Consider the following 18,575-nt stretch of genomic DNA (forward strand, 5'->3'; position numbering starts at 1 on the left):
TTCCTCCTCCACATCCTCCTCCTTGGGTACATTTTTGGTTTAAACTCATCCTCCCTACTCTTCTTCCTTCAGACCCGCAGCTTTTTCGAAATAATTAAAAAAGGGAAAACGTAAGCACAGTTCTCCTCTCCATTTTTTTTGTCCTTGCCGCCATTCGTTTGTCACATAGTAAAGTTATCTTTTGTCATTTTTGGTTTATGCACTTCGACATGCTTCTCTGCCGTCTCTTTGCTAAAGAGTCATTTGTATGTTTTCCTTTAGAGAGACAGAGTGGAGAGATGCCATGTCGATATCACGGGTTATTGACAAAAAAGTCCCACGTTGCCTCTTCTCCATCTATTTGGATAGATCAAGATTTTTGGTTTCAATCTTCCCCTTTCCGCCCCCCTTCTGCCCTTCTCCCCTCTTTCACTTCTTTCCCTCCCTCTCTCCTCTTTCATTCTGTGTATTTTTGGCATCGAAAGACTGGGAGAGAAAGAGAGAGAGAGCCATTGCGAAAAAAATAACGGAAGAAGAGCGCAAGAGAGAGAAAGAGATAGCTTTGGTGTGAAAGGCGAGGTTCTCGTTTCCTCCTTCCTCCTCCTCTCTGATTGGCCCTTGGCGCGGTCACTCAATCTTGGCTCCGCCCAGAGAGGTTGGGCTGTGTGCCATTTCACTGGAGGAGCAGGAAGAGGCGGGGCTGGAGCAGGGGGAGGGGGAGCAGGGGGTGGGGCTTATGCTGCTGGCAAAGGGGAAGGGGGAGGCCTGGGAGGCTTTAGCTAGGGCGGCACTGATCAGTCCAACGCCGGGGTTCTGGCCCAAGTGGAGGAGGGCGGGGTGGTTGAGGAAGAGGGAGGAGGGGAGGCACCCTCCCTGGCCCCCAGAGGCCCCAAACATCATCTTTGCGGCCCCCTCAAGACTGGAAAGAGGCAGCTGGCCACCACTGGCTGCTAGGGCTGAGGGAGGGAGAAAGAAGAGAAAAAGATTAAAGGAGTAGCACCAAACGCTGACTTTACGCTTGGTCAGTAACGCTGCCAGGCTTGTTTTGTAATACGTAAAACAGTCTGCTAAGAGCTTTTGTTATTTGTTTAAGCTAGTTACGGTTGTTACGGTTGTTACGTTAAAATGTTAATTTGTCCTTTTATCACAAATCATGATCTTTTTTCCACCCGTACCGAAGTAGGTTTGTTTCCTAAACGTAACCGATCGTTTCACAACACCCACAACGTGGTATTGTGCATTCCTGCAAGCGTGATACGAGGCTGATGTGAAACTTATTTATGACAGGTATTCTTGGGTCAGAAACGTCGATATTCAACATATCGTGTGGTTTAAAAAACGTAAAATGCCAACTTTCTTTTTCTGCCGACTGGTTGTATTGTGTCTTCTTTGCCTCCTTCTAAGGTTCTAATGTGTAAACGTACAATCCTCCCTACTCCTCTTCCTTCAGACACTTACAAAAGGAAAACAAAAGCTTATTCATTGTAATTAATAAGTAACATCCAGCTCTTTTTAGTCATTGTTGTTTACTGTAAAGTGTTTTAATTTATATTTTCGGTCTTTCAACACTCTTGTCAGTCTTCCTCATCTACCTTTACTTCAGTTAATAATGACCTACAGTACACAGCCAAGCGAGAGAAAGTGCCTGAACTTGTTGAATTCAGCAGAAGTATGGCGTTAACCGTCACCACCCATTTTAAATGGGAAGCTCAGGGCGCGGCCTCAAGGTGCTCAGAGTGCGGTTTCTTTGTAAAAAAAAGGCACCTGTCTGGTTTTTGGGAAATAAAACAAAACAAAACAACATATAGATACAATCCCAGCACTGTGCCAAAAGAGAATACTTGAATATTGTTTAATATCTGAACCAATATAATCTTGTGGGATCAGATAAACCACAGCAACAGGTAAACTGACATGAGCGGTCTGTTGTTATGGAAACAAGGTCGATGAATAGTGAATAGCGCTTCTTTCATACACAGAACGCTACACGTGAACGCAGCCGAGTAATGTTCGTGATTGCACAGCAACAGCAAAACCAATTTTTTTTTTCTCTTCCATTGAAGAAAAAGCATCCATACTTCTCAGAATGTCTTGTGGCTGAACTGCATTGTACTGAACTTTTGGTGAAGAAGCTGTTATTTCTGGCTCCTCAGCGATCGATTTCTTGGTATGCGAGTGTTGAGCATCAATGTGGTGTGAAATAGTGAGTCCACAATGAGGCTCTTGCTCTGTGACCCTGATGGTCTGATATTCAAAGTTGATGGTTAAAACTGAAAACCTTAAATAAAAGCTATAAACAGCCCCACAAAAGTTTTAGTTTTTAAAAAAAAATCTGCATTCAAACGTTTTATGGTGAACTTCAACACATCAACACATTTCACCGATGATGAAATGAAGAGATGAAACGCCAAAGATGAGTGAGACAGCACAGACGCACACACAAAAACTAAAGCCCATGCAGTAACGTAATAATTGCCACACACACTCACACACTTGATGGGATGAAGTCATGGATGTTGATGGCAACATATGAGAAATAAGCCATTCTTCCTCTCCACAACTATCTTTGCCTCAGCGGCTTCGTACTGTGGATGAGCAAACACCCTCGGCTGCCTATTCATCTGCGTCTCCAGTCTAGCGGCACGATTTGATTCACCTACCATGCATGACTGTATGACTCATCATCACACTTCTGTTTTTAATACGTCTCTCGCCCCCTTTCTCATCACAACACCACAAAGTATGATTGAAAATTAGCTGTGCTGACGGTGGTCTGGATTGCTTGGTGGTCAGCTCTGCAGGATTGTACGCTTGTTGTTTTTCTTGTGCTATTCTTGTGTTGTTCTCAAGTGTAGGAAGGTGTGTGAGAGGAGATGTGTCGTGCACAGTATGTGTCTGACTTTGAGCATTTATGTGTGTGTAGGAGTGTATAAGTGAGAGAGGAGAGGAGGAGAATGTATTGCCATAAAATAAACACTCTTCTCTGCGTATTATTTATGTATTCTGTGACCCTAAGATCTTCCCAGAAATTGAATTATAAAGTACACCACCTGAGCCTTGACCTCTAAATTATATTCTGTTTATCAGTGCTGCTGATGTTAAGCTTTCTCTTTTTTCACTCTCCTGAAATAAACCCATTTCTTTCTCTCACACACACACACACACACACCTTGGAGAGTGGCCAGGGGATTGTTACCGAGGAGGGCATGGTTCATCCCTGTGTTAACTCCCATCACAGTGTTCCTGTTGTGTCACGCACACACACAAACACACACACACACACACTCACACACACACCCACACACACACACACACACACACACGCACGCACACACACACACGCAGCACCATACATGTGCAAGCATATATACGAACCCAGACAGACAGAGGAGAAAAGGTGAGAAAAAAAGCAGGTTTAGAAGCAAGGACAAGCAGAGGGCAAACGCAGCCCCGCACATATAAAGAGCAGCAGTTTGCTGACAGTTGGCTGTACAGCCAATAAACAAGAGGTTAGAAATGCAGAAGGAACAGAACATCTTGGAACATGTTAGAAAACACCAACACTCTCATTAACTATGCATTTATCTTAGAAGTGATTCAATACAAGAACACAGTATTCTGCACCAAACAAAAGTCGGTTGTGCTGCGTCATCGGCATGTGTGTGTGTCTCGGTCGCATTCACCTCAAGTTTGCAGCAAAATCGGTGATGTAGTTAGACACGTCACCGTTCTTTTTACCCATACGCCATAAGCTGTGAACACAAGAACCACACACACAAACGCACACAGGGTTAGAGTGCACTGTAGCACAGCGGACGCAGTGGTGCCCAATGGCATGTTGGGATATCAGTGTGTGTGTGTGTGTGTGTGTGTGTGTGCGTGCCCAAACAATCCCTGTGTGTCTGTACAGTATCAACTATTTAACTACAAACTACAGGTGAACCGAGAATGGCCCGGTACAGTATTCATGGTGAGCGTGTTTATGGAAATGTGTGGTTGCATGTAGTGGCACTGAAACAATTTGCCTAAATGTATTCAGTTGTGGAGGCTATAAAACAATATTGTAATTGAGATTAGTTCAAAAGAAAACCAAACAGAGATCTAAATGTGAGCACCATGAAGCTAACGTGAGGCTGTAAATGAAGTACAACACGGTCACATGACTTCAGCGTCACCACCACGAAGCTAAAAGCGGACTAGTGTTTGGCGAGATGACGTTTCGCGGCTGCCTTTTGTAAGACACGTAAAAGCTTCAGAACACACAAGGGGGATATTTACTGAGATATTTTATGTCATAGAACAAAACATCTCATTATTCTAGAGACGAGGGAACTGAAAGCCTCACAGCAGTGAAACATGCTTTTCCAGATTCTGCCTTGTGAATCACTTTGGAGAACACCTACCCCTAAAGGTAAGTGGAAAACCCAAAGTTGCCAAGACAATAACTGCTGTCAAGTAACTGATGGGGGAATCCCAGGTGGTGCATTGTGAACGGGTCACGGCCTCTTACCCTGTGTTAAGGTTGAGTGTGCTGTGGCTGTGAGTGGCTGGGCTGGCCGTGCTTCGGGGAGGAGGAGTCACCGGGGAGGGTGCGGAGCTGAGAGAGGGGTGGGTGGAGGTGAGGCTGGAAGTCAGGGAGCAGACGGGGGACATGGTGGTCACTGCTGTGCTGAGACTGGTCACGGCCTGCGACAGCTGGCTGGACATCTGGTCGAGGGAAGGAAAAAGACAAATTCAGAGTTCTGAAACTTCAGATATCACGAAATATTCTTCAAAAATCCACAACTATGCTGGATGTCTACCATGTGAGGGCTGTAGCAGGGCTGTTTGTGCGCTTGTGGGGCAGTGGGGGGCTGGCTGGGCAGGGGAGGGGTGGCACTGGAGGGATTGATGCGTTTCTCTTTCTGCCGGCGGTTGCAGAACCAGACCCGGATCACCTCCTTCTCCATGTTGAGCTGCTCTGCGATCATTAGGATCTCCTCTGAGGTAGGCTTCTGGTTCTGCTGGAAGGGACAGACAGGAATTCAGATCATTTCAGCAGTGCTATATTTCCGCCACATGATGTTTATATTAACACAAAGAGCACAATCTGACATTTAAGAGCTCAGCGGAAAAATAATGACTTCACAAATCGAACTCATAACACACTTTTCTTCTGTTACACAAATCGACAGGAAAGAAAAAATCGATGAATTTCAATTTCTTCTTTTTTTGAGTTAAATAATGAGGTTCATCGTCTTACCGTCATGAATGCGCGCTCCAGGGCCACGCGTACATTTGTCTCGATGCTGGTTCTCTTCTTTCTGCGGCGACCAGGAAGCCCGTCAAAGCCCATAGAGGAAGAGGACAGGGAGCTGGGGCTGGGCAAGGTACAGTCTATGGACATGGTCTCTGATGAAGGAGAGCAAACATAGAAACAGATGAGTGTCCGACTCTAAAAGCACTTTTTTTAAAAACACATGTTAACCTATATGTAAAGTACTGTTTGATGAGAGCTCACCTGCATCATTGAGCCACTTCTCCAGCAGTGGCTTCAGCTTGCACATGTTCTTAAAGCTCAGGTTGAGGGCTTCAAAGCGAGAGATTGTGGTCTGACTGAAGTCGTTGCCATACAGCTTCCCCATGGCCATACCCACATCTCCCTGTTGGAGGGATCAAATAAGAACAGTCAAAATACATCAAAGACTAAGAAATTGCTAATGTAACCTGCCAATGCACACATAGGTGTCTCCCCCCCCACCTGTGTGAAGCCCAGTTTGATGCGTCTCTGTTTGAAAGAGCGGGCAAACTGTTCCAGCTCCTCCAGGTCACTTGGCTCCTCGGGGTGAGAGGTCACTGAGGACACCGTGGTCACACCGCTCACCTCCATACTCTTATCTCGCTGTGGCGGGTACGACGTCAGAGGAACGAAATTGAGAAGGAGAAGGAAGGGAGATAGAGACAAAGGTGTTAGTTTATTGCTGGTGCAGAGGCTGGTTTTCGCTTTCCACTGACTGAAGCTTGAGAGTTTCCTCATACATGTGCTTGGAGTCCCATTCTATTTGAAGCAGACAGCAGGCTCCCTTGGTTTTGCTGAGGTAGCGAAATGAGATTCGTCGATAAGAGTCCTGAGGGGAAAAAAACCACAAATAATCACCTTTAATTATGACCAAAAACAAACAAATCAGAATTTATGGTCACAACTTATTTCTGCCAATAACAGAAAACGCTATCCCAGTAAGAGGCCTTCCCACCTTGCTGGCCCTGCTGTGCCTGTGGGAGGAGGAACTGGGCAGGGGACGGGAGCGAGTGGCCGGGCACCAACACCAACTGCTGAAGCTGCAGCAGCTGCTGGATGTCCTGTTCAATCAAGAGAGAGTGACGGACAGATTAGAGAGAGAGAACAAGAATGCATGACTTTACGAGAGACAGATAGACCGCGCAGTCACACAAAAAGGTGTTATCAGCAGATTTTTTTTGATGTACAAAAAAAACATAGAAGTAGGAGGAGATACTTAGAAATGGAAAATGTGTGCATTCGTGCAAGATGGAAACTGTGACTCATGAAATAAGCGATTGACATGTAAGAAGAATTGTTCCGTGGCTTGATACTGGTTCCTCAATCAAGCCGATCACCAGGATGAGGCTTAGATTGGCAGTCAGTACCTGGGCGGTGAGTTGGATTGGCTGGGAGAGGGTGAGCTGGGGCGGAGGAGGCGGGACAGGGACAATCTGGGCTGTCTGTTCCTGTGTGCTCTGTCCCTGTCCCTGGGACTGCGACTGGGCCTGCTGCCCTGTTTGTCCCGCCTGCTGCTGATGGGCTTGCTGATTTGCTGCTGCGGCTGCCTGAGCTTGCTGATTGGCTTGGGCGGCCGCGTGGGCAGCATGAGCAGCGTGGGCTGCACTGGACTGCTGCACAGCTGCAGCCAGGAGCTGCGCCTGAGCCTGCTGCAGCAACAGCTGCTGCTGTGCTGGCAACAGAGCTGTCAACTGGCGAAGAGGGAGAGGAAGGAGAGGAGAGGAGAGCAGAGGAGAAGAGAGGAGAGGAGAGGAGAGGGGAGGAAATGGACACAGGGAGACAAAGAAGGAAACAAAGTGTTCAAAAAGCAGCACAAGAGAAGCAAGCAGGGTAAAAGCAAAGCGCTGTGTGTGTCTGTGAGCAGGTAATATAAGTCTGTCTGTCTTACCCCTGCTAGTTGGGAGCCGGTCAGCATGAGCTGTGTATGTTGCATGGCCGTCTGTGAGGGGGTCGGGCCGTGAGAGAGAGGAAGAGCCAGGGACATCTCACACTCCTCCATCTTATTCTGTGTGGAAGACAGAAAACAGAGCTGCAAATGTAATAGAACATTCATTTGAAAAAAGCATACATGTATCCAAAACATAAATCATAATATGCGCTTTATGCCCCCAGAACATTCCCATTATCCCATTGCTGAAAGCAGCAATTACGCCTCTTCTTTCCAGCATAAAAGATAACTTTTTAGTGCATGCCTGCACTAAAAAGTCAGAGCAAATATATAAAAGAACACAAGGCAGGGAACCACCATGTCCCAGAACTTAGAATTGGTCAAAAGGTTTCATTAGAAACGTACAACTACATAAGCTTACCTGGCTATTCAAGATCATGATAGACGGCTTTGACTGTTTAAATTCTGAGTAATTTCAGATGATCGCTCATAATCAGTCCCAAGTAAACTAATGAAAAGGTCATGTCTAGTCTGCCTCAGGCAATGAGAGTCCACCAGTTTGTTTCTTTCTTGCACAAAAGGATCATCTTTCCTCACAGGATCAGGCATGTTTGAACTGGCAGAGGGGCACTCTTCCAGCTTAATCATTTGCATATGCAAATCAGGTCAATTTACCCTTTCAGTGAAAGTCGTACAGCATTATAGATATATTTCGCTTCTCAAGGCACTTTGTGTAGGGAGAGTGCCATCATACTCTCAGTGAATTTGTTTAGATTTAGGACTGGGTGGAGAGTCGACACATTATGAACCTCAACGTCAAACGCGACAAAAGAACAATTGCGAAGCAATGAATACAAAGCTGGGGCAGCTATACTGTCTATAAACCCATTGTTTGAGGTTAAAACACAAAAGATGCACAAACATAAGTCCAGACATATGCACAGGCAGTTCAGTGGCATGGACACACACACACACGCACACGCACACGCACACACACACACACACACACACACACACACACACACACACACACACACACACACACACACACACTCACCTTGTTGCTGCTCAGGGTCAGTGAAAGGGGAAAGGGATTGACTTTCATTGACTGAGCCTAGAGGAGACAAAACGGACCTCGTGTCAAAAATGACTGCCAAAATGCATCATATTTTATTTAATCTATTTCATTTGCTAAAAGAAATAGTGGATTTATGAACAGAAAATATATTTTTTATTCATTTTAGAACTAATTTTAGTGATTTATCAAGCTGCATCCAACTGCTTAAATGTAAGGATTTGTTGCTAACTTCTGCTTAATTTCACGGCCAATTAAAGGATTCAATTAAAAAGACTGGCCAAAGTAATCGATCGTGTAAAAAGCCAGCAGTACAAACCGTCTGACTGGCAGCGTTATCTTTCTTCGCATTAATTATGTGGGTGCCAGAGGTGGGAGATAATGGTTGATTATGAGCACACCAGTCAGCCGTACCTGGTGATTTGATTCAGGTCCATTCCGCTCTGAATCTGCGTGGGAGGGAAAGGAAAAAGTGAGAAATTGATTATGTGTTGAGCTCCAACGTACAGACAACTACAGCATACGACATCATGTATGCATTACTGTTTATATAAAATGTACAGTATGTGCTTGTGAATATTTGCTGCCACTAACAGCAGCACGTCTTATACCTGTTCCCTCCAACGGTGAGTCAGCCCCGATTTTCTCGACCTCTACTGCCTTTGACATCCTGATATCTGTAACAGGAAGACGCACCGATAAATAAGTCAGCGAGGCTCATTCTTAAATATGCGTCAGAGAAATAAATGCAGACGGAAGCAGAAGACATTTACGAAGCAGGTCGATCACAATCTCGATGACAAAATGGGAAAGAGGACGTCCAGGGCGTCGAGTTCAGATAGGTTAGAGTGTTTTCAGGTCACAGGCCGGGCCTACACACTGTACAACAAACAATGTGGCTGAATCATTCACAAGTTGAATCCAGCCCACATTCATTCATTCTTTCCAATTAGCGGTTTCACAAAAGAGTGGGTTGACCTGAGGTGAGCTTGTTCTAAATTTAGCTTGAGGTGTTTACGTGGGAGCAACTCAACACTTTGTGTGTCATCTTTTTGTGTGTGTTGTCACATCACTGATACTGTATTGGGACAGTCCCTTTGGCAACAGGAGTCAAGAAATGTAAGTCTTTAAAATGTATCTATTGCAAAAGGTGGAGCATTTTGGCACAGAGTTTGGGAAAGATGGGGATGAGGATGATCCAAGAAAAGTTTTGAATGTGTGTGTGTGTGTGTGTATGTGTGAGTTTGTGGTTTAAATGTCTGTATAGTGTGTGTAGTAGTTTTGCTTTGTTAATCACCCAATGGCATCATCTCACTGCAGAACTTTTTATTTCTCTGAAACCACAAACTGAAAGACTACTTTTTGTTGTGTCCATTTGAAACCTTTTTTTTCTCTCTTCTTTCCCCCCTTTCTTGACAAGCTCTCACACTGTCTCTCACACACATACACACACACACACACACACACACACACACACACGCACACACACTCAGAGCTACTTCCCTTTTGTGAAAACATGCAAATCTGCCCAACGACCAACTAATTATATCTGCCACCTGCATAATAAACTCTCAGTCTCCCTCCTCCTTTTTCTCTCTCCCCTTTCACCCCTTCCTCTCCTCTTTATCTCTCCTCTCTTCGTCCTGTTTTTTTCTCACGTTCCAGATACGAAGGCGCTGACTGACACGACAGCACATTTTAATTTCCCCGTATGCGTGTTGCTGAGCTTTTATCATTACAACACGCCGAATAGTTTTATTCGACCGATAGTGCAATTCCAACAAGCAAGTGGTCAGGCTCGGCTTTCACCATCGGGGGGCAGCAGTGACACATGGAGAGGATGACTGCTCCGCTGACCATCACTGACCTGATGCCACTTTTACAAGGCGAATCATCAGTCCAGTGCAATCTTTATAAAGACGAGAACTTATAGCTAAAATGAGCCACTTCCTCATCACAAATAAGTGGACTTTGATACAGGCGGTGTTTTTAGGGGAAGGGGGAAGTGTCTGTGAGCTAGAAAATCTCCACTCTCCCGCCACATTGGTTATAACTTGGGGTCAGTACACACACACACACACACACACACGCACACGCACACACACACACACACACACACACACACACACACACACACACACACACAGAGCAGGGTTTCCCTCAAATGAACAGACTTCTGCAAAATAAAAAAGCTAATTTGGCCATATGGATGCAAAGATCTGGTTCATCTAATATTAGGGTCGACTTGTGGTTATTCCAACATTACATAAGGCTGCTGTTTTGGCAATATTTGCCATCATGGCTATTGGTGAAACCAAAAAAAACTGTCCAATGTTGCTCCATTTCTGGTGAAAATAGAATCCTCTCAAGATGCACAAAATGAAGTCTTTGACTAATTGTAATGCGAAACTATGTATTTTGTGTCACTACAGTGGACTATCTTGTGCTCCAATCATCAACACATGCAGTGTACAATATTCCAAAGCCAAATCCACCATATAACATGATTGTCCAGCTCATAAAACAGCTGGAATGTGAAGTTACCAAAGTGCTGCCTCTTGTCCTGTACTGCTCGCTCGCAGGACACCCGGGCAAGGTGTGTATTGATTCATGGTTGAAAATGGCCTACCGACAGTAGCATGGTGGATAATGTGGTCAGTAATACAGTAGTGGGACAGTATATCAAGATGCTGCGTCTTTTTCTCACTTCCCCTCCCGACTTCCCCTTGTACGGGGTTGAACGCAGAGTGCTAAACCCAACACTTACTGTCAGAGAGGCTATTAATATTAGCCTGCTCTCTCCCTCTCTTTCACTCTGTCTTTTGAAAAGATGCCCTCTCTTTTACAACACATTGCTGCACACACACTACTCATTTTGCTTGACACGGGGCAGAGTTGCATGTTGGCAATGTTTTTACAATTTTAGTGAATTTGTTTAAATAAGTCTGAGAATAAGAGGCAGCGGCTCCTTGTTTTTTCTACGTGGTAAAAACTTCATTTATAGAAGTGTTAAGAAGCATTTTACAAAGAACAAGGTTAGAGTACTATGTCTATTTCCTCATTAAGATGTTGTATTCATCTTACAGCAAAGCTCAGGGTTTAACTTTGACCCATTGAGACCAGAGCTGCAGCGTACTCTCTGTATCTTAAACAGAGCAAAGTCAATGTGCTATAATCCTGTGTCATAAATAAATGATGCAATAGAAAATGAACAAGGAATAACAGTGTCGTTGCTCAGGCAGGACTGTTTCTGTTATTCTCCTCTGGGTATTTTGGCTGAGATGAAACTCTGTGGGAACTGCCCCAATGCCCCCCAACCCCCCACCTATCATCCATACTTCCTGATTCAGGATGCAACCCCAGCGTCATGGAGGGTGTCTGGGAACTGAAGTCATCACACTTATTAACTACGGATTTAAAAAACCAAGAAGCGCTGAGAGGTAACGATTTTCATTGGAAAATAGATATTTTCCATTTAAAACTGAGCATCAAAGAGTCGGCCGTCCAGCTCAACAGCGTTTGCACATGAGGATGAAGACATAAGTCGACGTCACAATTTGAGAATGAAATAAGGTGCTGAAGAAAAAAAAAACAAGATTGAGTAAGTGGATGAAGACAGTATTCAAGAATGAAAGAAGGAATTGAAGAGGAAAAATCGAACAAAAGTAAGAAGCTAAAGGAAAACCTGAGATGTGACATTGCCGGTTGCTAAGTTGGTGTTTGTATCAATAACACAGAGAAATTACTAATGACTAAAAATGCAAAATATGAATTGGTAAAATAGCTTAATAAAAGCAAATGCGGCTGAAATATAGACTGATGTCACTGTGGAGGGCCTTTATCAACGAGAACCTTAAAATTTTAAATTGGGTAAATGACTTATTTATTCACATATAATTCTGGGAAAAAAAATTGCATAACTGCATAACATTTAAATAACTATAGAAAATGCCCCATACTTTTAAAGTAATAAAAATGAAGAACGAATAATAATAACTACTTTGTTTTGCATGAAGCTGTTGTACTATTTACACTAACTCTGTTTTTTCTGCATTGTGATACATTCTTGTTTGTCGCAGTTTGGTGCTCAGGAGGTTTCACTCGGGTCAGAGCAACGTACCGAAGGTCCCAGCTGTGACCGCATCAGGTTGAGATGTGACTCTGGGATTTTTAACCCATGAATCACTCCTTAATAAACAACGTATGGCGTCAAAGACACTTGTCATTTTCAAGAATCATATCAGGACATCATATCAGAAAATTATGAGCTAATTGACATTTAAAAATGTATTTCTGGTAATAGGTGAGTAAGCTAACCGCCTGCTGTACTTTTTGCTGAGACACGCTGTCGGTCAACTGAGACTCTATCAGCCTGAGCGGACCACCAAAACAAGGCCGAGGGGCAAGACGAGTCCCATCCTTCTGTTTTGTTTCTTTTAATCAATTTTCAAATACTGAGAATGACAGTTATTTGAGGCATTTCCTCTTTTGATTTTCGTTCTTCTTTAAAAAACAAAACAACAAGTATCTTTGTACCTGAGTCCTTAAAAAATGTCTTTAGAAGGAATTGACATACAGTTAAACGTTAAAAGGGACAAAACAATAATCGGTGCAACGCACACACACACACAGAAAGTTAACACCGGTGTAGAGGTTGCTAGAAATCTATAACCTAAAAACAAATGCAACGCTGCTGCAGAGACAATAAAAAGAAAAAATGTTTTAGGATGACGAATGAAAAATAATCCCAATATTCCCAAATACCGGCTCCAACCCTGGTTTACCTTTCATTAGACATTTTGAAAAACTTTTTCACTGTATTTTCCTACTGTGTTATTTTTGATTTAGTTTTCACCATTCATAGTATAAACACATTCTAACACACACACACAGAGGCATGCTATGGACTGGCGAGGTGTCTGACCTTTCCCTCTGCCTGCGACAGGCGCCCGTCCATCCATCCATCCATCCATCCATCCATTTCTCTACCATCTCTTGCTCTTTGATGTTCTCTAATTAGCAGAACTTGTTAGACCCAGTGGCATTAATCAGCAGCATCGACACAGTTTTCTTTCTGCCTCACACACACACACACACACACACTCTCACACACACAAACCTTCTCACTCACGCAAAGCTTAATTGGTCTTGGTAAATGAAGGCCAGCAGAGAGAGAAGGCTGCACAGACAGTCACTCACCTGGCAACCACATATTGAAGAAGTCCTTTGCTGCTATTGCTGCTGTCTTGGTCATATCTGTGTCTGTGTGAGAGCGTGTGTGCACGCTACGTAAAGAAAAACTCTCACTCTACCCCTCTCTCTCAAACCAAAAAGGAGGAGTGTATTAAATCAAATGGTTGAGAGAATTACTCTCTCTCTCTCTCTCTCTCTAGTCCACACCCCCCAAGCCCCACCTCCTCCCCACATCCTGCAACACAACAGGAAGTAAGCCTCAAAAGAGTAGGAACTCGGCACAGAAGGGAGAAAAACACAAGACAAAAGAAAAAAGAGAAAGAAAGGGGGACACGAAAGAGGTTAGAGAGTGGGAGAGTGAGTGAGCGAGGAGATCGAAGAGATAGGCGAGGTGAAAAAGAGGGGGATGACGGGTGCCGACGGAAAGTGATGGCGCGGCTGGAAACAGCCACTCACACACACACACACGCAAGAGAAAAACAGCAGGCTTGACATTGTGACCGAAGAGTGTATGATACGTTTGCACGATATGTGACCCAGTGTTGCTTCAAAACCTTCACGACAAGTCAACTGAGCAGAGTTTTTCCTCAACTCCAAGCTGTTCTAACAAGCTCTCGTCGTCAGTTTTGTCTGCCATGAGTCATGACCATCTCTCCTTGGTCGTCCGTGTGAGACTGTGGGGTTGTTGCGAGCGAGCACATCAGTGGGAGTTGAGGTGGTCTGTCGAGGGAGGTCGACACCAACAAGAGAAGATGTGAGACATCCTCGGCTAAGTTTGCCAGCCACAGCTGCACTCTAACCCCGAGGAAGGAAGGAAACCCCGAGGAAGGAAAAAGTCTGTCACAACACTCACTGTACCACTGACCAACCCACACTGTATAGGCGGCACACAGTGATGCACCACAGAAAAGCCACGCCGCAAAATCTGTTCATGTGACGAATAGATGTGACGTGAAAGTGGAACATTGCAGATTAACTAGATGTGAGCCACCAGAAGTGCCACCCACGAGGATTAACCGACCAAGACGATGCTAAATTGGTGAAAATCTGTCATCGGAGAATGATCTCAAGGAAGCAGACGAGCATGTTTCAGCAGAAATATTGCCTCGATTTTTAAACCTGAGAGAGACAAAAGTGCTGCTCTGACAGCAGGACGAACCAACCACAAGGTGGCACTCTTGATTCTCTAATCCCGATGAAGAAATAAACTCCCATCTACAGAGGAGACCGCTGATCACCCCCCTCCCTCCCCTTCCTTCTCCCTTGGTCCGAGTTCACTAATTCAAAAGCTAACGGCAGCAGAGTTCCCAAGTTTAACCGTATAAATACTTTATGTGGTGATTTACAACCGCAAGTGCATATGGTGCTGGAGGTGCTCTCTGATATACAGAGACATCTTTTTACATCTGTCCTAAAATACATACAAATACTGGTGTTCTGAGATACGTTTATATTTACTCAATATCAGGACATAAACTTGAGTACATTGCCTTCTTAAAAAAACTCACACAAGCACAATGTCTTTGGGTAAATAGCCGGATTTACAGCTGAGATTCGATGAATGATCGGTCAACCGACAGAAAACGAACTGCCTTTGATTGATTAATCAGTTCCGTCATATTTCAGGCAAAAAATTGCCCGAACGTCTGAAATTTGAGGATTTGCTGCTTTTATTTGGCCCGATGATCGGATAAAACAATCAAATGATTTATTGATTAATCTAGAAAATATTCGGCAGATTAATGAAAATGGTCAGTTGCAGTCAGAGCAGTGATTGTGCCCCCCCCCCCCCCCCCCCCAGTCCATTCACCTTAAGATGCAGGTTGGACACCATGAGCAGACTTAAGGCCCTGAGACTAATCTTCAGTTTCACTCATCTGTTCGGACCCCTTGTTTCTGTGAGAATGTTTGGGGCCTTCATTAGGACGTGAACGGGCAGACTGCCAGGCCTGTCCAACGACGGTGACAGACTGCACGTTGGGGAGGGGGCGTTTCTCTGGGTTAGAGGTCATCTGGGCAGCCTAGCATTGGCCGTGACCTTTGTTCAAACTCCAATCTACCCACCTAACAGAGGGTGTGTTTTTGTACGTGTGTGTGTGTGTATGCATGCGTGCTGTGTGTGTGTGTGTGCATTTTTGTTTGAGTGGCTCTAATAGGTGGCTGGTGAATGTAAGTGTGCTCTGTGTGTGTATGTGTGTGTGTGTGTGTGTGTGTGCGTTCATGGCCATGGGGGGCCTTCCTGCCCCAAGGAGGTCTGAGCCTTGGTTACCATGGAGACCAGACCTAGCAACACTCCACTTAGATGATATTGGGGTGACTGCAAATGGTCTCAATCGAAGACGACATATTAACACTTCCCCATCAGAAATTGTGATACTGTTAACTTGGAAAATATAGTAAATATGTAATTATAAAAGAGTATTTATTTTGATGATTTTTATCAGGGAATATGAGTTATGTTAACGCAGAGTGTGGTTTGGTCACCGCAAGAAGTTCCGTTCCTAAGATAATAAACACACCCACATACACACACACACACAATCTGATAGTGGGACCCCAGGGAGGAGGATGGGGGGAAGCTGAGGCCTCTAGAGCGCCATCAATCACTCCACTGTCAGAGAGGGAGAGGGAGAGGCAGGTAGGGAGGGTTGGGGGTTACTAAGAGGGGGGGGGGAAAGAGGAATGGTGAAGAAAAAGAAAGGAAGGAGATGAAGGAGAAGAGAAAGAGTGATGGGAATGAAGGTGAGGGATGGAGAGACAGAAATCAAAAGATCGTAGAGAGGATGTTAGCTGGGGGTGAGGACGCTGTGTGTGTATAATGGGTCATTGCAGGGACAATTCAGAGGTCTCCAAACCAGTTCAGTATCCCTCTACGGCTCGGTCCTCCTATATCTACTGCAGCCTCAGGCCTGGTGCGCACACTGGCTCTAATTCATGTAATCCATCATATTCCTCTTCTTGAAGAGGGGACAGAGCCCGGCTCAGTGATGGACCCACCAAGTCCTATTCACAGTCCGACCGCAAGACTCCATTTTACAAGGTGAGAGATTTAAAATCTCGTCTGGTGTAGGTGTGTGTGTGTGCAGGTGTAGCCCCATGAGGAGTTGCAGGATTATAAACAGTAGGTCTAGCAGTGTGGAGACTACAGAGGTTGAGGTTTTGTATGAGAAGCAGCAGGGGCTAAAACACACTCACACTGTTGGCTACCATGGGACATGCGCCATCTCACACACTCATACACACCGCCTACACCTTTACAACACCCATTCCTCTCCTGTCCTAATACCTCTCAATCGTTCCTTTTCCTCTGGCCCCTCAATCCTTCTCTCACACCATTCCCCTCCTCTCTGTATCATCTCCGCAGCCCATAGGGAGCCGGGCTTGTCTAGACAGACACTGCTCTCTCCCACGGCGCTCCCAAGGTTGATGCTCAAATCTTTTTCTTTTGCTTGTCTCACCCCCTCTTCTTGTTCTTCTTCTGGAACAAGAGCGGGACTTGTGGTCTTCATCGCCGGCTCAAGGAGCATTTAGGCTTTACACCAAACTTTACACCAAACTGTTCACACTGGCAAAGCACGCTGTTGTGCAGAATAGGCCTTGATATTCCCCCAATTAAAATACAAAACAATGGGTGTACTTTAGTTCTGGCAACCATTTGTCTATGTGTGCTCCTTCGACCCACCCCTCTTTCACCTCGGCTTGTTCTTCAACTTCTTTGCCTCCTTTCCTTCAAACCCTCTCATCATCATCATCATCCCACTCTTTTCTAGCGACCTCCCCCCTTTTCTTTCTCCAATTCAAACTTTCTCTTCTCCTCTTCCGCCTCTCTTTCTCTCTCTCTCGCTCTCTCTTAGACCTGCTGGTCAGCAGCAGCTGTGACATCACCGGCCACTGTTCTCGCCTCGGATTGGACACTCGGCCACGTTGCCAGGCAACAGCAGTGAAAGGTCTCAGTGTGAGCGTGTGTGTGCGGCGTGCGCGGGTATGCGTGTGTTTATGTCTGTTTATAGCTGCGTGAGTGAAAGGTGTGTGAGCGATTTTCCTCGCCGTGCCCTTTATCTGTGCATGAAGAATGATCAGAACAGATCTATGCTTCATCTCAGATCAAAGCATGGAGATGATTGGGCTGCCTCGCCACTCTCATCCACCACAGAAGAAGAAGGATGTGTGTGCATTGCGTTAATGAAAAAGAAAGACGGTACGAGTGTGCGGGCGTGTCAGTGTCTTGCGTCGAACCAAATAAATGTGTATGTTCGTGTCGAATACGGGTATGTGTCTGTCGGTCTGTGTGTGTGTGTCTAAATGTGTGTGTATGTGTGTGTCTAAATGTGTGTGTATGTATGTGTGTAAGCCCCCGGGAGCGGGTGGTTATTGTATCTGACACAGCGGCTCTTTCTCGCGCCTCATATTTCTGGGCCGATCGATTCCTCTGACTCCCGACAAGACAATAATCGCACCTCCCTCTCTCACTCCATCACTACCATTATTACTGACCTCCCCAGGGAACGAACAGGGTGGAGGGAGGGAGAGAGGGATGAGGAAGGAAGGAAGGATGGACGGAGGGTGGGAGGGTGAGGAATGAGAGGGGGACATAGAGTTGACAAAATGAGCCGATGATGATGAAAAAGCAAAAAGGGACAATGTTGAATATGAGCTGGCCTGGAAAAGGGACATCAGCGGGTTGGACAGGAGAAGAGTGTGATAGCGGGGAAGTTGAGGTATGTTGATGGAGGGAGGAGGTCCGAGAGGGAAAAGAAAACAGGAAAGAAAGGGATGTGACATCTGTGTGAGGCGACAGAGAGAAGAAAAAGAATGAGAGAAAAGCCAAAGTATAACAGGAAAGGACGGCCGGAGCAAAAAAGAAAAAACCCAAAGAAAAAGCGAGCAATATAGATCACGGCGAGGAAAGAAGGGAGGACACAAGCGAAGAAGTGCAAAGACACAGAGGGCCGAGCGGAGGGACAATAACGGAGAGAATTAGTGGAGGAGAGATGAAGGATTCGCACTATCTTCTTCAAATAAAGGAGAGAATGAGAGACAGGGACCGGGGGAGGGCGATAGAGGGGGAGGGAGTGGTGAGGGTTAGACTGAGGTGAAAGAGGGAGAGAGACAGAGAATTACATAGGAAAACACACACACACACACAAATATAGAGCCATGGC

At 45.2% G+C, this 18,575-nt stretch overlaps 1 protein-coding gene across 1 annotated transcript in view; it reads right to left on the reverse strand.

The window, feature by feature from the left end:
- Positions 1-606: 606 nt before the first annotated feature.
- The window catches only part of pou2f2b (POU class 2 homeobox 2b), a gene marked incomplete at both ends in the record, with an annotated part of 36,722 nt that continues 18,753 nt past the window's right edge, over positions 607-18,575 (reverse strand). The window contains 15 exons of the mRNA XM_079276146.1: positions 607-935; positions 3,149-3,222; positions 3,663-3,731; positions 4,490-4,686; positions 4,782-4,979; positions 5,222-5,370; positions 5,480-5,621; positions 5,720-5,860; positions 5,998-6,086; positions 6,213-6,318; positions 6,625-6,948; positions 7,146-7,262; positions 8,203-8,259; positions 8,635-8,669; positions 8,832-8,897. Coding sequence (XP_079132272.1) covers positions 607-935; positions 3,149-3,222; positions 3,663-3,731; positions 4,490-4,686; positions 4,782-4,979; positions 5,222-5,370; positions 5,480-5,621; positions 5,720-5,860; positions 5,998-6,086; positions 6,213-6,318; positions 6,625-6,948; positions 7,146-7,262; positions 8,203-8,259; positions 8,635-8,669; positions 8,832-8,897 — 2,093 coding nt within the window. The remainder of the gene's footprint in view (positions 936-3,148; positions 3,223-3,662; positions 3,732-4,489; positions 4,687-4,781; positions 4,980-5,221; positions 5,371-5,479; positions 5,622-5,719; positions 5,861-5,997; positions 6,087-6,212; positions 6,319-6,624; positions 6,949-7,145; positions 7,263-8,202; positions 8,260-8,634; positions 8,670-8,831; positions 8,898-18,575) is intronic.

The sequence above is a fragment of the Melanostigma gelatinosum genome (assembly GCF_949748355.1).
Source record: "Melanostigma gelatinosum genome assembly, chromosome: 9".
Taxonomy (NCBI): Eukaryota; Metazoa; Chordata; class Actinopteri; order Perciformes; family Zoarcidae; genus Melanostigma; species Melanostigma gelatinosum.